Genomic DNA, 25,529 nt, shown 5'->3' with positions numbered 1-25,529 from the left:
TCTGTTCCATATACCTTGTGTTTTCTTCCAAGTATATGAATTCAACATATAACTTTCAAAGCTTGTCAGAGTTCCCTTTGATCCTTCCGTCTGTTCTCTTTTCACTTAAAAAGATATGTTTCAGTGATTCTATTTTCTTTCTTTTCCTTTTAAGGTTTCTTTTAACTTTGTGATTCTGTAGATAGTCAGGAAGCAAACTCTTATCTGAATAATTGCTGATATAAGTAGCATAGGAGACAGAATATTGGGCTTGGAGTCAGGAAGACCTGAGTTCAAATCCTATCCCTGACACTTATAAGCTGTATGACTCTGGGAAAATCACTTAGTGATTTTTCTAAAGCCTAAGTCTTGCCATATCAGCCTTCCTCCTTCACCACTCTCCACTCAACACCTTTCAGTGGGTCCCTTCATCCCATGATCTAGCATTAGACTACCGTGGAGAAAGAAATATCTAGCATTAGAGTACCATGGAGAAAGAAATTCCTTTTGTTTCTTCTTCAAGTAGGCTACTCATTACTCCAGAAGCTCTCAGTCAGCAGTACACTAGTAAATGTTTAACAAATGGCTCTCTAGGAAAATAAAAATGTGCTCAGGACATAGTTTTAGGTTTAATCTGCATTATTAGTATTTTCTTCATCACTTTCTTATCTGGAAAATTAATAAAACAGAAAAAAAAATCACACTCTGATTTGTAGCATTTGCTGATTTCCAAGGTAAAAATATGCACACTGAAAATTTTAACAATTGGCTTATGTTATCTGGTTTGAGTTGGCCCCAGAATGCACAGCTTCTAGTCCTCCTCTGTTTTATACTGCCCATAGGGGAATACTTCAAGGGCCTGGGGGAATCAAGGTTGGCAAAGGGAACAAATAAACCAGAGAACCTCAGTGCAGGAAGGCATAATGGAGGTCACCTAGTCCGTCCCCTACCTGAGCAGGTATTTTCCTTTACAGCATCCTTCCAAAGTGGTCATGCAGCCTCTCTTTGAACACTACTTGTGATGTGGAATTCATGCCTTGGAAGGCTGTCATTCCCTTGTGGGACAGTTCAGTTGCTTAATAATTCCTACTGAAATTAAGATCTGCCTTCCTGTAACTTCCCTTTATTACTCTTAGTTCTAGGACACTTTGTGCTTTACTCTAACAGCCTTTGAGAACCCAGGGTCACATTCATGCCACAGTGAGTCACTGGGTGAGGATGGGGAACTTGGGCCCATTTGTGTCAATGCCTCTTCTGAAATGTGGTTTCTACCTCTTAGGTAGCAATAAGTTGAAAGCAATAATGTGGGGGATGGCAGAGCCAACTGTGGTGCGTGAAAGAAGTGGAATATTGTAGTACCATAATAAGTTATATGGGAAGATTCATTTGAGCTGGTACAGAGTTAAATAAGCAGAATCAGGAGAAGAGTATATTCATTGAAAGTAAATGAAAACAACACTAAAGGTAGCCCAACTCAGATTAATTGCAGTAACTAATTTTGATCCCAAAGAATAGATGATGAAATATACATCTCTCTTCTCTGTAGAGGGGTAAGGGACAAAAAGAGCAGAAAATTGTATGTGCTCTCAGAGGTAGTTATTCTGTCAGGTTGTTTTGCTTCTGAAGCTTAAATACTTTGTTCACTTAATGAGAAGATGAGATTCATTGGAAAAGACCCTGATGTTGGGAAGATTGAAGGCAAAAGGAAAGGGGCCAATAGAGGATGAGATGTTAGAGTGTCATGGAAGCAATGAACAGACTTTGGGAGCTTGGACAGACTTTGGGAGATGATGGAGGATAAAAGGGCCTGAAGTCCATGGCGTCACGAAGAGTTGGACACAATGGAATGACTGAACAACAACAACTACTGTTTTGTTTAATTGTTTTTCTTTGTTAGAGAGGACAGTTCTATGTGGATTTATCAATGAATGATTGTGTTCTACAAAACAGAAGGTATCAATAAAATGAATTCTTAAAAAATGTGATGCCTTGAATTGAATGCACAATAGGACAACACAGGCAGCATGGAAAAAAAATAGAGCACTAACTTGGAGTCAAGGAGATTTATGTTCAAATCCCACCCCAGACGCTTAGAAGCTGGGTGACTCTAGGCATCACTTAACTGTTTTTTTGCCTCAGTTTCTTTAGTTGTAAAATTAAGATAATGATAAATTTACTTTCTGGGGTGATTATAAGGTTCAAATGACATAGTGTATATGAAGCACTTGGCAAACCTCAAAGCATTAAATAAGTATGAATGGTTGTTACTATAATCTAATTGCTTTTTGACCTTTTCTTTGTGTCTTTTTCCAGAGTACAGCATGGGGGGTAAGGGGTGGGAAATGTCTCTACTATTCGCCCCCAAGAACAGCATTAGTAACTCACAGCAGAAGCACATGGCAGGAGGAGATGTGGTTATTTTTTAAATTTAATTAATTGATTTGTTTTCAATTCTCAACAATTACTTCCAGAAGTCTTAAATTACTCTCCCTCCCTTTTCCCTCCCTCCCTGAGGCAGCAGAGAACCTTGAGAAAAAACAAAACATAACACAAGAGAAAATAGTCTGCTTCATTCTGCATTCCAATTCCATAGATCTTTCTCTGGATGTGGATGGCATTTCACCTCAAGAGTCTTTTGGGCAGATTTTAGGTCCTTGCATTGCTGTGAAGGGCTTAGTCTATCAGAAACAGTCCTCGCACACTCTGGCTGTTACTGTGTATAATGTTTTGGTTCTGCTCATGTCACTCAGCATCAGTTCATATAAGTCTTTCCAGGTTTTTCTAAAGTCCAACTGTTCATCATTTTTTATAGCACAATAATATTCCATTACATTCATAAACCACAACTTGTTCAGTTATTCCCCAATTGATGGGCATTCCCTCAATTTCCAGTTCTTGGACACTACCAAAAGAGCTGCTATAAATATTTTTGCACAGAGACATGTGCTTATAAATGTCCTAAAAGGGGAGTTCTAGGACATCATTACTAAACCCCAAATTCTTGCATAGAGGGGGTGGGATTTTGAAGTTCCTAGGCAGGGTAAGCACTGAGTCTAGCATTCTATTAGAGATGAGAGATTTTCATGCTGCTCCTCCCCAAAGTATCTGAGCTCACAGGGAACACGTCTCATAACTTAGGATGACCCCCTAAGAGTCAAGTTCTTTTTCTTTGGCTCCTTTGGCTCACCTGAATTAATCTGGCAAAATTTCCAAAATGAAACTTCATTATAGCATGTTCTAAGTTGTCCTAAATATATATGGTCAGGTCCTACTCAGACAGCATACAATATGGTTATTTAACATTATTTTGCTCCTGAAGAAAAGGCATAAGATGCTAAGGATTCACATAAGATAATGAACAAATATAGGGGGGAAAGTACTCAAATAGTTCATTGGAATCCTGCCCCCCAACCCTCACCTTCTTCCAGCTGAGAGGCAACTAACTTGATACGGCTGTTGGGGCCACCCTCTAACATTCTGGGGAGTATCTCTTTCCTACAGAGTCCTCCACAGTTTCCCCAAGACTCATAATACCACCTTGTAACTTAGATACCTCTAAAAGGTAAATGTGCTTTGGAACTTTTTGCACAGAAGACCTCCTCATTAGACTGAAGTGTCCAAGTAACTTTATGGTTTTTCTCTCTAGGTAGGTCACTTTGTAGGAACCATGTGGCCTCTCCCCTTCTCTAAGGAACAGAGATGCATTAGGAAACATTACCATTCTGGAAGGTTCAGTGCCTAAACTCTCAAATTCAGGAGTTCTTGAACTTGAGGTTACTCACAAAATAATCCTCAAAACCATCTTTGCAAGAAAATCTCTCTTCTCCGATACAATGGTGGCTAAATTCAATGTTTGCCCTTCCTGAGGACTTCAGAATTCCACCTCCACTACATGGGAGTCTGAGGTCTAGTAAGGATGCCTTTGAACTCTACTTTCAGGGCACACGCAAGCACATGATCCTTCTGCTATGTGCTTCTGCTATAAACTGGAATGGCTATGTCTACTGATGAGTCTCTTCTGAGACATTCACCACTCCCCATCCCCTTTGTTGTACTCTAGAAGAAGGCACAAGAGAAAGGTCAACAAGCAAGTCCTCTAGAACCAAGAACCACAAACAACATCAGCAGCTGACTTTAATAGGCCACTAGGAAAAGTGGCTGATTAAGTCAATCACTATTGAGTTCCCTCATGTCCTGTCAGCTGATTGGTGGAGTCTTCCATTTGATCAGGGACTAATGGTCCTCACCCTGTACTTTCATCATATAGACTGGAGAACTCCTTGCTTTATTCAAGGATTTCCCTGATCAAGCACCTTTATATTATCATTACTCTTATGTGGTCTGACCAGGGAAGAAGATAGGGAGACTCCTTTTCCTCTGAACATGAGACTTCTATAATGTATGTATTAATATGAAGTGCTAGAGAGGAGAGACTCAGACCCAAGGACCCCAAGAGTTAAAAATTCTGGTTATTTTTCAGGGAATTTATGGGAGACTCTTTGTGTGGATCGTGGACAAGATCAATGCTGCAATTTATAGACCTCCCACCCAAGGCATCAAAAACACACGAAGATCGATTGGTCTTTTGGACATCTTTGGTTTTGAAAACTTTACTGTGAACAGGTACAACATAAGGCACAGTCCCTTTCTTCAAAACGGCTTATAGTCTAGTTGGGTAGCTGGACAATCAAGGTTCACATGCTATAAGAAATTAAGGAATCAAGACATCAAGATCACCAATGTCTAAATTCTATAGTATAGATCATTAGGGTTCTGCAAAGTCACCCCTTTCACACCCACATTTCTGAATGCTGCCTTCCTGCTCTGAGACTATTTCTTCATAGGTTTCAGTTCATAAGGCTAGTCCTCAAGATTAAAAGAGTACAAAATAAATTTGATCCTGACAGTTGCCCTGGGAAATAGGCAGGGAGGGATGATGTATTCAGTTCAATTCAACAATTCAGGAAATATTAATTAAGTACCTACTTTGTGTAAAGTCCTGTATTTATGTAGGGGTAGGATTGGGGAGGAGGGGGAGAGACTATATAATTTAGGTAAGATATGGAGCACTGTACTAGGAGTCAAGAGACCTGGAGTCTAATTCTGCCACTAACTCCCAGAGTGGCCTTGGGATAAGTTCCCTCACCTACCTGAACCTCAGTTTCTTTCTCTGTCAAATGATAGGACTGGGCCAGTTAAATCTAATTCTAGCTCTAAAATGAAAAATCTAAGACTTGGAGTAAGGGATTTGCTGATTTAGTGACAGAGTCAAGATGAAATACCAGGTCTTCTGATTTCTAATCCTGTGCTCTTTCTGGTACACTATTAAATTTTTTGTGGGGAATGAAAGTATAATAATGGAATGATAGAACCCTGGTCTCCTGGCTTTCATCTTAGGTGCTCCCATCTCTACTCAGTTAGGAGACTTCATTCTTGAAAGAAGAAACCTTCCAGTCTTATCCTGTCCTCCTCTCCCCACTGCCTCCCTCTCTGTGACTACCTTCTTCCTTTCTTCCCTGACCTCCAGTTTTGAGCAGCTCTGTATCAACTTTGCCAATGAGAACCTGCAACAGTTCTTTGTGAGGCATGTCTTCAAGCTGGAGCAGGAAGAATACAACCTAGAGAACATTGACTGGCTGCATATCGAGTTCACTGACAACCAGGAAGCCCTGGATATGATTGCTAATAAGCCTATGAACATCATCTCCCTTATCGACGAAGAAAGCAAATTCCCTAAGGTGTGTGTGCATCAGTGTGAATGTATGTGTATTTGTGTGTGAACAGGGGAGGGATGGGGGACAAAGTATGGAACATCCTTCCTTTACTCAGATCCCAGCACATTTCAGGACAACTCAGAAATCATTAAGTGTTAAAACTGGAAGAGCCCTTAGATCACAGAGTTATAGAACAAAGAACCTCTAGGAAGACCTTAGGAGACAGTGGCTATGTCAGGGTACATGATAGACCTGGGTGTCCTTCATCTCACTGGAAAAAAGTAGAGCTGGTGACTCCCACCTTCATCAAGCTACATCAGCAGTTTAAACAGCCTGAATGGGTTCCAGGTGACCATGCCCAGGGGAAGGGCCAATAGGGGAAAAGCAACAGGGGAAGAGTACTCCAAACCATACTCCATAGTGACTGGTATTCCCACCATTTTGGAAGAAAGGTCAAGGAGCAAAAGCAAAGTGCCAAGTATTGTATAAACATTCTAGAATAGCAATTCTCAAACTTTTTAGTTTTAGGACTCCTTTTAGGGTCAAATTATTGACTGCTACTCAAAGAGTGCTCGTTTTTATGAGTTATAGCTATCAATATTTATAGCATTAGAAATAAAAAACATCTAAGTATGATTATGAAATATTTGCAGACCCCCCTGAATGGGTCTTGGGGACTCCCAAGGATACGCAGACAACCCTTTGAGAATCACTGTTTTAAATTATAGAATATTAGTGCTGGAAGGGACCTAAGAACATAAAATGTTTCACCAACAGATCAACATCATAGTCGTACTCAGAAAACATTTATTAAGCACCTACTATGTGCCAGGCACTATGCTAAGTACTGGGAATATAAATTAAAAAAAAAGAAACAAAGACAATCTCTGACCTCAAGGAGCTTACACTCTAATAGAGGAAGATAATATGCAAAAAGAAGCTGAAAAGGGGCAGAGTGGGCCAACAAAGGCCTCATCCCAGGCAATATGTTTATGAAGTTGAAACCAAGTAGAGCAGCTAGTGGAAGATGGTAGGAACATCCTGAGTCCTCTATAAAAGGAGGCCCCAAAGGGGGTTTGTTGACTCATCCTTTAACCCTCCAATCAGAGAAGAGAGGCAGCTGAGGGCATTGAGGAGGTGCTGGGTATCAAAGCCAAATCTACCATGATGATGAGATTCCAACTAGAGAGCAATATGATGTTGGTGGAGTCAGAACCAAGCAGAGCAGCTGGGAGGGGCCCCAACTCTCAGAAGACAATCATTTGTTTTCAAAGGCCTCCTCTTTAGAAGATTTTGCCAGTTGAAGCCATTGCCTCAGTCAACTTGAGACCTATTAAAGCCCTTAGCTTGAAAAGGCCAAGGCCTCCCACTGCATCCTGGGCCATCTCCAGTTGTCCTGATCCATATCTGGCCATTGGACCCAGATGGTGCTGGAGGAAAAAGTGAGGCTGCTGTCTTTGCACAGCCCTCCCTCATTTAAATCCAATTCACGTGCATGCCATGGCATCACCTCCCTGGTGTCATGGTCCTCTTTGAGAACAAAATGACAAACAACAGCATGCCAGTTTGAGGAAGCCGTTCTCTGAGCTTTGGTTTCCTTTGCTATATAACCATGGCATTAGACTACATGCCTTCTAAAGTTCTTTCCAATTCTAAAACTTTTCATATTAAATCTCAAGCTACTTGTGGGCATAGAGCCTGAAACAGAGATGTGTTTAGGGAGCAAAGCATAAAAGCATAGAGTTTGAGCAAGAAAGAACTTTTGAGATAATAGCAATAGCTAGCATCTAAGATATAACACCTAAGATGTTTCACTGGAGGAAGATCCAATGAAGGAGACTGAGAAAGAGTAGTTGGGTGGGTAGGAGAAGAACCAAGAGAGTAGAATCCCCAAAAACCTAGAGAGTAAGAGAAGTGGAGGAACCTATTGTAGGTGTTCTCAAGGAAAAGGCAGGAGAGACACAGGATAATAGAATGGATGGAAGGATTCTATTAACTATATCACCTAGCTTATTAGTCTAGCCCCCTCATTTTAAAGATGTGCAAACTGAGACTTTCAGAGGTGGGTAAACTGAGTCCTGAGAAGTGACTTGTCCTGGATTCTACTGTAATAAATGGGGGAGTTGGAATTGAAACTGGGGTCCAGGTGGTGGTATAGGAGAAGTGATGTCAAGAAGCAAAGGAGTAGGGCTGGTTCAGCAGTGGAGTCCTGGTCTCTGCAGGGGACGGACACAACCATGCTGCATAAACTCAACTCTCAACACAAGCTCAACACCAACTACATCCCCCCAAAGAACAACCACGAGACCCAGTTTGGGATCAATCATTTCGCCGGAATTGTCTACTATGAGACACAAGGTACCTGTTCCTGGGCCCCTGGGACTCAAAGAGACTAAACTGCTTTGGGGAAGGTCGAGTTCTGTTTGGTAGTGGACCAGAGGAGGATCGAAAACCTGGTCTCAGGTGGAGGGAGGGAGCAGGTGGTTTCTGCTCTTCCCCCATCCTTGGAACTCATTAAATAAGGGAAAGAGGGAGCCTGGCAGGTCCTTGGGAAGAAGAAAAGCCCTGGAATCTTAGGTTTACCCACAGCTCCTTCCTCTTGTCTCTTAAGGGGTCACTGACCACCCAGAGAATTACAGAACCTCAGAGGTAAAAGGGACCTCAGAGACTTGGAGTTCAACATTTGAAGAGCTCCTGTGGTGGGGAGCTCATTTTGTTTTTAGACAGCTCTAATTGGTAGAAGTTTTACTTCCACTGAGGCAATTTGTCTCATTATAATTTAGGATCATGACAGCAACTAGAGATAGAAGGGCTGTGTCTTCATACACACACATGCATATATACATAAACACATACATGTATATGTATATGTATGTGTATATATGTATATGTGTGCATATATATATATACATATATATATAAAATCATTTCAGCATTTGCTGATTTCTGAGATGTAAAAGCTTATAGAGAACATTTAATAATTAGCTTTCCTAAGCCGGTTCAAGCTGGCTGCAGCACACCCTTGGATGGGCTCTGTCTTTCCATAGCAGAGTTGGGACAAATTAAACGCATACACATGCACATAGATATAGATATAGATATATAGGTACACAATACAGTTCTTGGGGTTGGGAGGTTATCCTGTGACTTTTTCCCACTTTTACAGGCTTCCTGGAGAAAAACCGGGACACTCTCCACGGTGACATAATACAGCTGGTCCATTCTTCAAGGAACAAGTTTGTCAAGCAGATCTTCCAGGCTGACGTTGCCATGGTAACAGGTGTCTGGGGAGAGGGGCCCCTGGCTGATCACCTGCCAACCCATTCCCTCCCTGTCCTGAGCTTGGGGAAGGATGCTAGTAGAAGTTGGGAGGAAAGAGATAGATGGGGCAGCTGTGCCAAATGTAAATCCCTCCCCTTACAATAATTAGCTCATTCAACTAATGGCAGTCTAGTCAACTTCTGGTTAGATTCTCAGAAAGCAGAGGACTGAGGATGGGAGTAGGAGTGAGTCACAGAATACCAGAGCTGGAAGTGACCTTAGAACATAGAACAGAGATTGTTACAGTGGGAAGGGACCTTTAGAACACAGAATGTTGGAGTTAGAAGGGACTTTAGAACACAGAACTGTTAGTTGGAAAAGACCATAGAATAAACAACGTTGGCGCTGGACAGGAGATGTTGGGAGGTTTTCCCAAATGAAGATCTCTTCCTTAGTGATGTTCACCTTCTCATTTATGTACAGGTTGGTAAGATTAGGGTGTGTAAAAAATGTTCTGGAAATCTGTCCATGGCTTTGGTCCTTATACTTGTCTTTTGCACAGTAGACTCTTCCTTTCCTGTTTGTTTGTTTGTTTTTTAATAGAAGAAACATTTCCTAGTTGCTGTGAGGCTCAGGATGATTGGGGGGAAGAGTGGGTTAGGGAGCAGGGAGGAGAAAGCTGATAAAGCTGGTGCCAGGCTGCAACAGGCACAATAGATGAGTAAGAATTTCCATTGGACCAGCCCTTCCCTCCCTCCATGATGTCACTCATACAGCAGGGTTGGTTTGTTTAACTTTTTTTTTTTTGCCTTTATTCCCCTCCACTGTGAGCCCTTTCTTCTGGGCTCTTCCTAAAGGACGAATGAATGGATAGAAAGAAAGATGAATGTGCAATATGCACATGCTGGGATGTGCTGATGAATGTCTAACAAACAGGTCTGTGAAAATGCACAACACCCTTTTAATTTCATCTACATTTTTTACATTTTCTTCAACACTTCCTTAAGTCTAGAAATCAACAAAGCAAGCCATCCAGCTCTGATTTGTAGGGTTTGCTGATTTCTGAAGTGTAAATGTTCACACTGAAAATTTAACGATGGGCTCTTAGGACTTGGTAAGAGCTGGAATCAGCACACCTCTAGGTGAATGGATGGATGGACAGAAGGATGGGTAGATGGATGAATGCATAAGTGAATGGATGACAGTATGGAGGAACGGATAGACATAGAAATGGAATGATGCCTAGATAGGTGACTATAGATGTAAGGTAGGATGTCTGCCCTACCTAACAGGGATGCGTGCTTTTCCATAAGACAGCTGAGAGAGGTCCAAAAGCCAGGTATAGTTGGGTGGGGAGGCAGGGACTGAAGGAGGTGAAGGATAGGGGAGAGGGAGTAGGAGTTTTATGTTTTCTCTTCACAACCTTAATTCTGCTTTCCCACATTGGAGTTGAAACATCCAGTATGAACTCCATGCCATCTTCCTCCTTTCTCTCTGCTCACAATTCCCTTTTTCCTTCCACTTGTCCTCTTCATCCTCCTCTTTGCCTTTCTTTTCTTCTCCCTCCTATAACAATTAATTTGATTCAATAAACATTTATTATGTGCTGGCTATGTACTAGATGCTATGCTAGGGTCTGGGGATACAAAGCCAAAACGATTTGTCTAGAGACAACGTAGAACCATTGAACATTTTTGAGTAGAGAAAGGATCTGGGCAAACCTTTGTTTTAGCACAGTCATCTTGGCAGTTGTGAGGAGAATGGATTAGAAAAGGGAGACGGAGACAGACTATGGGAACACTTAGGTGGAGGGGAGAAGTGACTGAGGACATGGACTAGGATAGAGGCTGAATGGAAAGGAGATAGATGTGACAGAGGTTGGAAAAGGAGAATTGACAAGCCATGGCCATTGATTGTATATGAGGGGTGAGTGAGGGGTGGGGGTGAGGAGAGTTGAGGACAAGGGAAGAGTCAAGGGTAACTCCAAAGTCTTGGTGAGTGGAAATATATAGGCACGCTTAATAGAAACAGAGAAGTTTGGAGAACATACAGAGGGCATGTTGAGTCTGAGAAACCTGCAAGTGAATATGTCCAGGTGAAAATGGTCAGGGGGCAGTTGATAATACTGGACTGGAATTCAGGGGAGAGATTAAGAGTATAAATAAAATTATAGGAGTTAGTCGCTAAGTGCTGCAGGTGGACAGAGTGCTGGTCCTGGAGTTAGGAAGACCTGAGTCCAAATCCCACCTCAGAAACTTAGTAAGCTACATGACTCTAGGCAAGTCACTTAGTGCTGGTTGCCTCAGTTTCCTCATCTGTGAAATGAGTGGGAGAAGGAAATGCCAAACCACTCGAGCATCTCTGCAAGAAAAACCCAAAAGGGGGTCATGAAGAGTTGGACATGATTGAAAATGACTAAACAACAGCGAGTTAGTTAACTTCAGAGATAAAAGTACCCATAGGAGGTGATATGCTCACAAGAGAAAGAGTGTAGAAAGATTATTTTAGTGGTAATATGAAGGAAAGATTAAAGATTGGAGAGATTGGAAGCAAGGAGTCTAGTATAATAGTTCGGGGAAGAGGTGATAAGGGCCTTAACTAAAGTGGTAGTTATAGAAGTGAAAAGGGGGAACAGACACAGGGATTACTTGGATTGGATTAAATTTCAAGGGAAGAATCCACACGTCTTGTCAATTGGTTGGGTGGCAGGGAGTTAGGGAGAGGAAAGAGTCAGAGCTGGCTCTGATTTTCTGAGACTTCCTTACCCAGAGAATGGTGGAGTCATTAGCAGAAACAGGGAAGTAGAGTGGCGGGTCTAAGAGAAAAGATGATGTGCTCAGATTTGGGCATGTGGAATTTGAAATGAGAACAGGATATCCTCTTTCCTCTTTTTTTCCCCTTCTTCCCTTATTCCTTCCCTCATTTTCCCTCTCTCCTTTGTTTCCTCTTTTGTCTTCCTCCTTCCCTCATTTCTTTTTTCCCCTCTGTCCTCCTTCCTTCTTCCTCTCTCCTTTTGTTCATTTTCTCTCTTCCTCCTTCCCTATCTCCTTTTCTCTCTTTTCTTTCCTTGTTCTTTCCTTCCCTCAGGCTTGGAGCCCTAACAGAGTGTAGTTAGTGGGGTTTGTAAATTGAGTGCAGGAAGAGGATGCTCATTCCTGTACCTCTTCCCCCATTTTGAGCCCTGCAGGAAAGTGCCAGCTATGTTGCCCTCACCCTCTCATTCCTGCCCCTCCCCTCCCCCGCCCCATCCCCATCGTGATCAAACAGTCTTCTCAGCACTGGGACAGGGCCAGAAACCTCATCTCAGAACTCTCAGTCCTAGGACTTCCTCTTTTCACTTTTTTTTGTTGTCTTTTTTTTCTTTTCTATTTCCCACCCTCTCTGTTTTCTCTGCCGCCCCTGCCCCTCCCCCCTTGTTCCCATAGTTTCTCTGTGGCTACGCATCCGGTTCTTTTGGCCAGTCAGCAGCCTCCTCAACGAAGGTAAAAACACCATGGCTAGCAGTGCTAGAGACATCCCCCCAAGCCATGCTCTGGGCTTTGGGTTGGGCTCCTGGGTTTGCTGTTGGGGAATGAGGGGGCTTTGAAGTAGGGGGGAATGGTGTGCCTTTGAATGCCATGGGCTTGCTGATTGCTGTGTTTGTAAGAGGGAAAGTTTTGTATAAGTAATGGGGAATGGAGGGCTTTAAAAAGAGTTCAGAAGGGCAACCTAAGCCAACTCAACACTCTTACTAATAATAGAGGGGCATTGGTGTGGTGGGTTGATGGCAGCTGGCCGTAGAGACAGAAAGACCTGGGTTTTAATCCTAATTCCTGCTAACTGTGTGATTATGGGTGAGCCATTTGACTTTTCAGCACCCCAGGGAGCGCTCTAAAACTATAACTCACAGGTGAGTTGATGATCTGCGTTCACTGATGGAGTTTCCACATGGAATTCCCTCACAATGATGAAATAACAGATCTGGGGCAAAGTATTAATAACAGTAACAACACATTTCTATAGTACTTTGAAGGCTTACAAAGTGCTTTACTGATACACCTGCTCTATGAAGTAGGTAGGACAGTTATTATTCCCACTTCACAGATGAGAAAACTGAGGCTCACAAAGGAAAAGGGACCTGCCCAAGGTCATGCAGTTATTACACAGTAGAGTCAGAATTCAAATCCAGATCTCCTGACTCTAAAACCAATGTTCCTTTCCAAGCTGGAAGAGCCCTTAGAGATCATGGAATCCAATCCTTTTATTTTAGTACTCTCAGACATTTCTTTGTGGTTCCTCAAAATAACCCCATGATGGAGAAAGCATAAATGTGATCATTCTTGTTTTACAGGGGAGGAAATCCCCAAAAGGAACAAATTTTGCTTAGGTGACATGGCTAATAAGTCAGACTTTGAACCCAGGTCTGGCCTCCTGATTCTTAGTCAGTTCAGTTTAATTCAATGGGCATTAAGCAGCTAACATATGCAGGTGACAGAAGACAGAAATCAAATAGTCCCTGCCTCAAGCTTATATTCTACCAAAGCTGTTTCCACCACACCACAATGCCACACAAGCCTGTGATGGCTTTCCCTGCATGGCTACATACTTTCCCAACTTTTCCAGGGCTCAGCCTTGTCTAGGGGTGAGAGTCTGGGTGGAGATGACAGTGGGGAAGGGCTCCTCTTCCAGAGAGTTGTAATGGCACTCAGGGCCTGCTCACAATCTGGGAACTAAAGCTTCCACCATGGAAAAGAATAAAGGAACCTTTTCTTGAGAAATAAGGCAAATCACAGGGAATACCAAGCTATTAGCCAAGGGAACAGCAGCAGCTCCAACTGTAGTTGATAGGTTTACCCTGTCAGAAAACCACGCCGCACCCCCCCCCCGCCCACCCTCCCCCATCCCCCCACCCCCACCCCGCCACCAGCCAAGACAGGAATACAGTCAAAGGAAAAGTCATCCATGCTGGAATTATTAGAATGGGAACCTTAGGACATACATCATAGAATGTTAGAGTCACAAGAGAGGCCTTAGAACATCTTAAAGGGCACTGAAGTATAGACCACGTGTATCCTATGGATAAACCCTCCACACTAAGAGGTCAAAGGCTGGACAGCTCACACATGCCTGAATCGTAGAATGTCAGACCTAGAAAAGGCCTTAGAATACAAAATGTCAGAGCTTAGACCTTAGAACATGAGACAGAAGATGTCAGAGCTAGAAAAGGTCTTAGAGCATAGAAGGTCTGAAGAAGAAGGAATCTTAGAACATGGGAGCTGGAAGGGACCTTAGAACACAGAACATTAGAACTGGAAAGGACATAGCACATAGATGTTAAATGTCAGACCTGGAAAGGACCTTATGACTCCAGAGGTTCCAGAGGTGACTCAGGATACAAGTCTATTGAAACATACCTTTGAGTGCTCATTTAGTTCCTTGGTTCCCTTTAGTCACTTTTGAGAAGTCAGATGGAAAGGCTTATTTATCCCCATTTTACAGTCAAAGACTGGAGTTCAGGGAGGTGAGCTTGACTTGGTCAAGGTCACATGATAAGTTAATAGTTAGAACCAGAACACAACATTCTTCTCTGTCCTTTGAAGGGATCTTAGAATTTAGAACATCAAATATGAGAACCAAAGGGATCTTAGAATAAGAGAATGTTCTGACATTCTAACACTGAATTGCAGTTTAGATGTCCTTTGGACAATCTACATTTCACAGAGAAAACTATTTAGGGTCAGAGAAGACAATGATTTTCTTAGAACCCAGGTTTCCTGACTCCCAAGTACAGGACTTATTTTATGACACTGTAATGTTTATTCCCAGGGGTGGGGAACCTGGGCTAGATAGACATAGTACAGTGTAATAGATCTGCTCTGATCTAGCCTATGGTACTATGGGTGGGTGTCCAGCATTTCTTCTAAGGCTTTGTGTGAGGGAGATGTCTGTTTCTTAGCCATAGAATTGATTTTGCTCTATGCATTCGTTTTTAAATTTGGGGGCATCCTCTTGGTGAAAAGCTGAAAGTTTGGGCTCTGAGCCATCAGCTCTCCTTAGGGAATAGGAGAAATGCAAGCAAACCAGGTTATGCAACTGATCGACTCTCTGCCAGGGAACTCCCAGCAGGTGCAAAGGGAATCCTTTGGGTCCCTAGGATCATCTGGACTGGGTCAGATGCCTTGATTTGATACCTCTCAATCTCATTTAGAGAAAATCCACTGAGAGAGGGTGCCAAAATGGGAATACCTCTCTCTGACCCCAGCTCCATTCCCTACCCTCTTACTCCCATTGGGCTTCGGGCCGGGGAAAGGACTGAAGCCAAAGTGAGAGAGAGTGATCTCTTAGAGTCCTGCAGTGTCAGAGCTGGAAGGGACCTTGGAGATCAGCCCCCAAACAGCTCATTTTACAGATTTACAGATGAGGGAGCTGAGATGCAGAAAGGAGAAAGGATATCTCCAAGCCCATGGTACGAGTTTCTTGTGCCTGTTTAATGTCTTGTGACTACTTCTACACTTATATAGGGAAGCTAGGTGGCATAGTGGATAGATTACCAGACCTGGAGTCAGGAGGACTCATGTTCCTAAGTTCAAATCCAGCCTGAGACACTTACTAGCTGTGTGACCCTGGACAAGTTACTTAATCCTGTTTGCCTCAGTTTCCACATGAACTGAAGAAAGAAATGACAAAACCATTTTATCATCTTTGCCAGGAAAACCCCAAATGGGTTCTCAAAGACTCAGATGCAACTGGAAACAACTCAGCAATTACTACCACACTCACATAGTTTCACATCCTTGATCTCCCTTAAGCCTTGCAACAAAGTTAAGCAAAAGGCAAGGCAAACAAGGAAACCGGATCTTAGGTGAAGTGATTGGGCTAAGGTCACAGGGCAAACTGAGAGTAAAGTCAACGCTAGAATCTCCTACACTTCCATATACTAGGAGTCAGCCTCCGGGTCCTCTAGAACAATGCCCCATCATCACATGTTGTATGATCTTCCTTCCCCCCCACCCCAATAAAAAGGCTTACACATCCATTTTCGCCTTTGCTACATCACAACAGGGAGGCGTGTCAGTGATGGATAGCCCCATTTTAAAGATGGGGAAGCTAAAGCCCAGAAAGGCTGTGACAGGCCCAAGACCACACACACAGTAGCAAGTGATTGGTAGACTCGGTATTCAAACCCAAGGACCATTCTGAAAGGAGTCACAGGAGTTCTTGTTTCTCTACCACTTTTCTAGTTCACGTAGATCTTTCTTCACAGCAATACATCTTAGAAGGTGGTTGCAGGTCAATTAAGTCAGCAAGCATTCATTAAGCACTTAGTGTGTGCCAAGCACTATGCTAATTAATACAAAGAAGGCAAAAATAGGCCTCCACCCAAAAGAGCTCCCATTCTAATGGGGGAGACAATAGGGATGTACAGGTCATGCCCAAAGTGTAGTGTGAAGCTTTTAAAGACTTTGGGGGCACTTTCTGTGCAAGATATATACAGAGAAATTGGAAGGTAATCTTCTGAGATGAAGGCCCGAGCACCAGGGAGGACCCTGAAAATCTGTAGAAGAGATCTGGGCCTTGAAAGAAGGCAGGTCAAGGGAAAGGGGGAGAGCATTTTGGGCATGGATGACTACCATTGCAAAAGGGAATTTTGTGTTTGAGGAACAGCCACTAGGGATGTAGGAAGGAGGGAGTATAGTAACAGGCATGTAGTGGTGACTTGCCCTCTGCTAGGTATCTGAGCCTCAGGAGAGAAACAGGTTTCCCAACCCGCTAAGAGAAGCAGCTCAGTAAAGATTAGCCTACTTCTTGGATACCACTGCCCCCACACCCCAGCTCCTTCCATTCCCCTGCAGAAGGATTTGACAGAGCAAATCCCATTAAGGATCATGGGATCCGTTAAAATAAGGCCACAGGGCTGAGGGCCTCTGGCAGCTAGGAGATCCCCAGGAAGGGGAGGAGATCCTGGTTTTACTGGGGATGGCCAGGGTGGGCTGTCACAGAGTATTCTCACCCTCTTTATTTTCCCAGGTGCTTCTCTCTCTCCCTATGTCATGAGCCACCTGGTGGAACAGACTGGAGGATCTTAGAGTCCTAGATTCTCTGACCTGAAAGGGACCTCAGCTGATCTAGCTCAGGAAGCCTCCCTTGAGGATGTCTTTCAGTCACTACTTGGATACCTCCAGTGACAGCAGAGTGCACTTCTTACAGAAGCCCCCTGTTCCATTTTGGATCCATCTTTATGCTGTTGACCTGAACGCTGCCTCCCCATGCCCAGTCTCTTTTACTCCTACTTCTGCCTAGGGAAGGGAAAGCAGAACAAACCTGCAGCTGTGACAGCCCCTTTCAGAGGGAACTGGGTTTTATTTTATATTTTTCCTTTTTCAGGAGGTAATGTCTCCTGGTCCCTCCTTTGAATGGTCTTCCTCTACCTGCCTACCAACATGGCCCCTCTTAGTCCTCACTCCCTGAACAGCTAGTTGTAAGATCACTGAGTGCTAGGATTGGATCGTAGCGAAAGTGAGGCTCAGGGAAAGGTGGATCCAAAGAGTAGCTGGTAAGGGTTGCATGGACGAGGAGAGCTTGGAGTCATAGGGTCATTAATAATAGAAATGATAACATGAATATTAATGACAAACATTTCTAAAGTATTTTAACATTAAATTGTTAAAGAAATGTGAATTTGTTATTATTACTATGGCTTACAAAACACTTTTTTTTCACTTGGGAAGGAGAGGGAATTAGGCAGGGAATGGGGGTAGAGCCCTATATTTGGCTTAGGCAGACCTGAGTTTAGATCTTGCCTCAGACATAGTTGCTATTTGACCTTAGGCAAGTCACTTAATTTGTTTCAGGTTCACTTTCCTCATCTGTAAAATGGGGACATCTCCCTCATAGACTTGCCATGAGAATCAAATAGGGTAGTATTTGCAAAGCACTCTGCAAACCTTAAAGTCTCATATGAAGGCTGATTATTAAGAACCATTTCATTTTTCTCATTAAATTTTTTATTTTTTAATCAACAAAAATCTATTTTTTCTCCCACTTCCTTGGGGAAAAAAAAGAAAAAGGAATTCCTTTCAAGAAATATGCATAGTCAAGCAAAATATTCCCTCAATGATCATGTTAAAAATATACATATGTCTGATGTGGCACCCTGAATCCATCGCCTCTGAGAGAGGGCATGGGAAACAGGCATCTCATGGTCCTTTGGGATCATGACTGGTCATTGTGTTGGTCAGTGTTCTTTAGGCTTTTGAAGGTGTTGCTGTTACTGTATAAAACACTTCTAGTTCAGCGTGCTCCATTCTTCATCAGTTTATACAAATCCTCAGAATTGTTCATTTTGATATTAGTGATCACTATTCCGGTTCTGGTGATTTGTGCAGGGTCATACCTGTTGGTTGAACCAAAAGAGATCTTAGAGATTTTCTAGGGGAGAAAACTGAGGGCTGGTGATATTTTGTGACAAGTCACAAAAGCTAACTTTAAGCTATTAAAGATTAAAGCTGCGCCGAGACTTTTGGGACACCCTGTATAAACTGTAAGTGTTAAAGCCAGAAATCAAACTCAGGTTCTCTCACTCCACATTTGAGGCCCTTCTGTAAGTTTATAATTGTTTTTTAAAGAAACAGGCTCAAAAACAGTGAAATTGCCTCAGAGAGAGGGGAAATAAAAACCCTAGCCCCAGCCCCTTCCGTTTCCCATTCCCTCAGCTGGGTGCTCTCTCTCTGGCTGTGTCCCTGGCCTCTTCTGACCCCCTTCCTTTGCTTTCTCTTCCCTCCCTCCCTTAGTCTGCCTGGGTCCAGGGCCTGTGGGGGTGGGGGAGGAAAAACCTTCCCTTCCCCACCCCCAACTGTCACTCCTCCCCTTCCTGAGGCTGACGGGTCCCCCTCTCCTCCTGTCCTGTCCTCTCCTGTCCCAGGGAGCAGAGACCAGGAAGCGCTCCCCCACTCTCAGCAGCCAGTTCAAACGCTCCCTGGAGCTGCTGATGAGAACTCTCAGCGTCTGCCAGCCCTTCTTTGTACGCTGCATCAAGCCCAATGAGTTCAAGAGGCCTATGGTGAGTAGTGGGAAGGGCCCTGGCTCCACTGGGGGTTTGGGGATCATAAGGGAGGTGGGGGGAGGGTGGGGAGAGAATGCCAAGGATGGGTCAAGTCAGTGCCTTAGGTTCTTAGAGTTAGGATACTGGAGCTGGAAAGTAACTTGGAACTTGAAACACAGAGCGCAGAGCTGGGAGGGCCCTTAGAACACAGAATGTCAGAGCTGGGAGGAACCTTAGACCATATAATTTTAGAGCCCACTGAGCACAGGAGGAATTCTATTGCTGGTGATGATAATAGCTCACTTTTATGTAGTTCTTCAATGTTTACAAAATTCCTTTCCCTGACAACTCTATGAGGGAAATAATGTAATTATTAAAATGACTACTTTCCTCGTGAGGAAATTAAAACCTTAAAGAGGTAACATCCCTTGCCCATAGTTACTCAGAGATAGGGCATTGATCTGTAATGCATTTAACTAGAGGGAGGTATCAGTTGGCATCAATGACCCCATTTTAATACCAGTTTTACTGCTTTTAGCAGCAGAAAGGGGTCTTAATCTGGAGAGAGACCTCCCAGCTCCATCATAGTCAGGTTTGCTCCCAGAACCTTCTCTTTGGAGATACTCCCTCATGTCTCTCCTTTTAGACAATGCCTTTGTCAATCCTTATTTCACCTTATCACTTTAAGTTAGTTAGAATGATGACTCAGTTACAACTAGCAATTTTAGCACCTCAGGCAAGGCACATAAAACTGCTTTCAAATCAACTTCTTATTTCTTAATGAGAAAGTGATGTAAGATGCAATTAAGCAGGAAAAGAAACTTGTTATGAAAGCTTCTGCTGCTGAATCCACATGTAAATTTTTTCACCCTCGGACAAAGCCCAAATTGCCCCACCCTAGTTCTAGTTCTCCTTGTGTTTGGTTCTTAGGTAGCAAATTTGCCTGAGAAGAAGTGGGAAACCGTGAGGATGAGAAACTTCTCAGAAATGTTTCTTGACTAAGAAATAATGTCAGGGCCATTTCAAAGTAACCAAGGAACTAGGTGGCAATGACTCACTGAAAGTAATTATCAGTAATTATGATTTTAAAAGACAGTATCCTCTTTGGAGAGTAACACAGAATCACAGAACGTGGGGTGTCAGAACAAGAATGAGCCTTAGAATTCTAGAAACAAGAGGGATCCTACAGTTTCTTTGCTAAGAAAACCCTAACTGGGATCATGGAGAGTCAGATGTGGCTGAAACGACTGAGCAATACAACAGACCATCTAATTAGACTTCAAGAACTTGGCTTTAAAAACAGATATTCTGTAACTATATTTCAATATATTTGGCTTCCTTTGTAATCGAATGGATTATTTTTTATGCATCTAAAAACATAATTCTGAGGAGTCTATAGGTTTCACTGCACTTCTAGGAAAGTAAAAGAAAGTAAAAGTAAGACCTCTAAAGTAGAAAGTCACCTTCCTCCCTGGCTCCCACCTTAATTTAAAGAGGTAGACTGAGGTCTAAAGATAGTAAGTGATTTAGGATCATAGTTCTAGAGCTGGAAGGTACCTCAGTGGTCAATTAGTCTAACCTCTTCATTTTCTAGATGAGGAGACTGAGGCCCCAAGAGTTAAGTATCTTGTCCAAGTCACATAGGTGGTGGGTCAAACTCAAGTCACCTTTAATATATCAACTGTTACCTGATATATGTCATGGCTCTAAAAGAGTCATGAACATTGAGGGGATATTAAAAAGAAGCAAATTTGAGTTCATTGTAAGAAAAAACTTGCTAACAACAAGAACTGTCTAAAAATAGTAGGTTTCCTTTAAGTGTCCTTGCTGGATGTCTGCCAGTCAAGGAGACTAAAGGAGGTTCCTGTTCAAGCATGAGTTGGACTAGAAAGAGAACCTATGGGTTCCCCTCCAGCTCAGAGATAGGAGACACCTGCAGTAGTTCCTTAGGTGAGTTCTTAAGTTCTTGCTAGAGAAGCATTCACATTTTCTTTTCTCCCATAGTTCTACACTTGAGATAAGCCTTGGTACATTGACTGGGGGGATGGGGAACTGAACCCCACATTCTCTTTAGGGTTTAGTAGATCCCTGTGGTTGTCCTGGGCAGTGTGCATTGGTGATAAGGGAAGGGAATCATGATGATGCTGAAGATGAGAGAGGGTGCTGAGGATAAGTGCCTCCATTTCAATAGTGCTTCATGAACTATTAAGTGTTTCCCTTATACTTTGTATTTTTCTCAAATGTTCTAATTTGTATGTGTCATCTCCTCTGTTAGAATATAAGCTGCTTGAGGGTGGAAACTGCTTTTGTTTTTCCTTTGTATCTCATTGCTGATGCCTGGCACAGACCTGTTATTTCACTGGTATAGGGAACTGAGTCTATCAACCAATAAGGATTTATTAAGTGCTTAGTACATGCTAGGCACTGCTAAGGGGATACAAAAAGAATTGGAACTTATAATCAATCAATCAAGAAACATTTATGGAGTGCTTTCTGTATGTCAGGCATTGTGCCAACTGCTGTATACAAAAAAAGGCAAAAGACAGTCCTGGCCTCAAATTGCTTATGATCTAATGAGGTGACATCATCCAAGCAAATACATACAAAACAAACTTATACCAGATAAATAGGAACTAATTAACAGAGGGAAGGCACTAGAAATTCGAGGGGTTGGGAAAGTCTTCTTGTAAAAGAAGGTGTTTTAGTTGGAAGCCAGGGAGGTCAGGAGGTAGAGATGAGGAGGGAGAACATTTCACCCACCAGGGACAGCCAGTGAAAATGGCTCAGCCTGGAGAGCGAGGGTATTGTTCATGGAACTGAGGATTTGTTTACATCAGGGCAGGAAGAATAGATTCTATCACACACACACACACACACACACACACACACACACACACACACGGGATGAATGGGAGGGAAAGGAATTGTGACTTCAATGATCTCAGCAAGACCTGAGCTCAAATCTAGCCTCAGGCACTTACAAAGTGTGTGACCCTGAGCAAGTCACTTAACTTCTTGTCTACCTCAATTTCCTCATCTGTGAAATGGGGATCATAAAAGCACCCACCTCGCAGGGTTGTTATGAGGATAAAATGAGATATTTGTAAAGTGCTTTACAAACTTTTACCTACCTTCAGAGCTTGTTGTGACGAGAGATAATAAAGCTCTCGGTGGAACTGAGAGATATGACTGTTACTAGGCTTTTCCAATCCCTCTTATTTCTAGGGCCCTCCCTCAGTTAATTCTCTCCCATTTACCTTGTATTTATCTTACTTTGTATATATTTGGTTTTTTATGTTGTCCCCTCATTAGACTGTGAGCTCTTTGAGGGCAGAGACTGTCTTTTGCCTCTTTTTGGATCCAGTACTTATCACAATGCCCCTAGCACATAGCAGGCACTTAATAAATGTTTCTTGATTGATTATAAACTGCTTGAGGGCAGGGATGGCCTTTTGCTTCTTTTTGTATCTCCCTAGCACAGGGTCTGGCATATAGTTGGCACTCAGTTTCCTAACCAGTGAAATTGTTTGTTGGAGGGATGATGGGTTGGGGGTGGGCTTGATGAGAATATGAGAATAACAGGAAGATGGGGGTGGGGTGGGACACTGGAATGCTCTAGTTACCCACTGCTCCCAAAGAACCTTGGCTTCTCTGGGTCCTGAGAAGGGAATACTTTCCTTCTGGACTGGGCAGGCACTTGCAATTTAACTGAGGGGTGCTCTCTGCCAGCATGGGGCTGCATGAGAGGTAAAGGAAAAACTCCTTTTTTCTTAGCAATGAGGTGAAGAGATCTGCTGGTCTTAACTTCAGACTCTCACTGCTTAGGGACCATTAGAGCTCACAATTGTAAAGTGCTCTAAAGGTTACAGAAGTTCTTATGTGAAGCATTTTATTGGCAGCGTAAGTCCAACTGGAATCCAAGCACCTGGGTGGAAATCCTGGTTCCTCCACCTACTTACTACCTGTGTAACTTTGCACAAGGTGGCTTAATCACTCTGGGTCTCAGTTTCCTTATTTGTAGAAATGAGAGGTTTGGAGTAGATGGATGGTAAAAGCCCTTTTAGTTCTGAATCTATAATCCTATGAATACTAAATTTTGGATCAGAGTACTTGAATTTGAACCTCAGACTTTTCACTTATGAGACCTTGGGCAAATTACTCAACTGCTTTTGGCCCAGGTCTCCTTATCAGCAAAATGACCTTGGTTGACCTCTAAAGGTCCATCTCCAAACCCGGGATTCTATGAATAACCCCATGGGGTAGGTAGTCCAAATATTATTATTCCCACTTCGCCAAGAAGAAAAATGAGGCTAAGGGAGAGAGCTTTATTATCTCTCATCACAATAAGCCCTAAAGATAGGGTAAAGTTTGTGAAGTGCTTTACTGCTTGAGGTTACAATTAGTAAATGGCTGAGCTGAGATTACCACCCCGCCCCACCAGGTCCTCTGGCTCCAAACCCTGGGCTTATCATCATCACCATCGTCGTCGTCATCATCATCATCATCATCATCATCCTCATCATCATCATCATTTTACCGTAGTGCTCTGTCTAATTCGAGGAGGAAGGCAGACAGAGAATTAGAGGAAGAACTGTTCCTCACTTGTCCTGTTTTCCCACGCAGCTCTTTGACCGGCACCTTTGTGTGCGCCAGCTGAGATATTCTGGGATGATGGAGACCATAAGGATCCGCCGGGCTGGCTACCCTATCCGCTACACCTTCGTGGAGTTTGTGGAGCGCTACCGTGTGCTTATGCCAGGAGTGAAGCCAGCTTATAAGCAGGTATAGCTGAGCATGCTGTGCAGCAGCCCCCAGACATTTGGGGGACCTTTCTCAAGGGTGTGAAGACTGGACCAGCCCAGGATCTAGAATTTCTAGGCAGCTTCTGCCAAAATGGGCCAGCGAAGGGAAAGGACAGTGAATGTAGAGGCTCAAAGATCAGTAAGAGGCCATTCAGTGAAATTCACCAATGTTATTTTATGCCAGGGACCTATATTCAGTACAGGGAATACAAAGGTAGAAAACAACAGGGCCCCTCACCTCAAGGAATTTACAGTCAAATACGGGGAAGGGATACAGCATATACACAAATGGGTAGGAGAAAAGGGACACTGTGACAAGGGCAAAGGAGAAATTCAGACAAATTTCTCTGAGGAAATCTGTTGAAGGAGTAAATCCTTTTAGCTTAGGAATTCAGGGAAGAGTTCATAGAGTCCGAATCATTCAGGCTGGACCTGGGGAGAAGAAGGACATTTCAACAAGTAGAGATGAGGAGGTGGTGTATTCTAGGCCTGAGAGATGATCAGCCAAATATCCAGATATAGACAGAGAGGGTAGAGTGAGATCAGGGGCCATCTAATTGTCCAGTGCAGCTGGAATATAGACTCTATGAGGGGGAGAAGCATGAGAGAAACCTGGAGAGGTAGGTTGGAGTCAAGCTATGGAAGGTTTTAAGAGACATACTCGCTGAGAATCAATCAGCAAACGTGTTTGTATAAGTATATGCTAAATGCTAGGGATGCTTGATTACCACCCCAGGAAGGTGAGGGAGGTCAGGGAGCTCATCACTTTTTCCCCTACCAAGGCAGCCCATTCCATTGTGGGATGGGTCTCATCTAGTTTTAGATCCCATGAATTGTATGAGCTCTATGATCTCTGACCATTAGGGAATTCTACCTTACCTGAAGCACAGGACACGTTACTTTCCTACTCAGTGAACTGCAGTGGTTTCCTATAACCTCCAGGAGCAAATAATCAAAGCTCTGTTTGGCACTCAAAGCCCTTCAGAACCTAACTCCTTCCCAGCTTTCTACTCTGCCTATACCTTCCTCCCCACCACATACTCTTCTACCCAAGGCCATTGGCCTCCTGGATGTTCCATAAACAAGACCCTCCATCTCTCAGCTCCAGGCATTTTCTCTGGCTGTCCCCCATGTCTGGAACCTCTTCCTCCTCTGCTCCAACTACTGACTTCCCTGACTTCCTTTAAATTCCAACTAAAATCTCATATTTCACTAGAAGCCTTTCCCATCCCTCTTTAGTTCTAGTACCTTCCCTCTGTTAATTATCTCCTATTCACCCTATGTTTACCTTCTCTGTACATATTTGTTTGTGCGTCATCTCTCTCATTGGATTTTAATTTCCACAAGGACAGAGAGCATCTTTTGCCTTTTTATGTATTTCCAGCTCTTAGCACAGTACTGGGCACAGCATAGTCACTTAGTAAATGTTTATTGATCGATTGATTGATATGTCACCTTTAAGAAGAAAAATGAAGTGACAGGATTTTCTAGCTTTGAAATGGGTACCATAGGATCATAGATTTAGAGTCAAGAGAGACCTAAGAGGTCATCTAGACCAAGTCTCTTATTTACGGAGAAGTAGATTAGCTTGGATTTGAACTCAGGTCAGTGGAGGTAGCTGAGGGTTGGGAAAAGAGCCTGGAGTCCACAGTCAGCAGACCTGGCTTCTAGTCCTGATTCTGTGATTAATTTCCTTAGTGGCCATGGATAGTTCATTCTCCCTTTCTGGGCCTCAGTTTTATCATCTTTCAA

The 25,529-nt window shown here is 43.1% G+C and overlaps 1 protein-coding gene across 2 annotated transcripts in view; it reads left to right on the top strand.

The window, feature by feature from the left end:
* Positions 1-25,529, top strand: part of MYO7A (myosin VIIA) — a 182,542-nt gene that overhangs the window by 69,150 nt on the left and 87,863 nt on the right. For both annotated transcript variants that reach the window (XM_072610771.1, XM_072610770.1), the window contains 7 exons: positions 4,460-4,602; positions 5,507-5,717; positions 7,916-8,051; positions 8,860-8,966; positions 12,380-12,436; positions 18,856-18,993; positions 23,599-23,757. In XM_072610771.1, coding sequence (XP_072466872.1) covers positions 4,460-4,602; positions 5,507-5,717; positions 7,916-8,051; positions 8,860-8,966; positions 12,380-12,436; positions 18,856-18,993; positions 23,599-23,757 — 951 coding nt within the window. The remainder of the gene's footprint in view (positions 1-4,459; positions 4,603-5,506; positions 5,718-7,915; positions 8,052-8,859; positions 8,967-12,379; positions 12,437-18,855; positions 18,994-23,598; positions 23,758-25,529) is intronic.

Source organism: Notamacropus eugenii, chromosome 5, assembly GCF_028372415.1.
Source record: "Notamacropus eugenii isolate mMacEug1 chromosome 5, mMacEug1.pri_v2, whole genome shotgun sequence".
Lineage (NCBI taxonomy): Eukaryota > Metazoa > Chordata > Mammalia > Diprotodontia > Macropodidae > Notamacropus > Notamacropus eugenii.
This window is presented reverse-complemented; position numbering and strand designations above follow the sequence as displayed.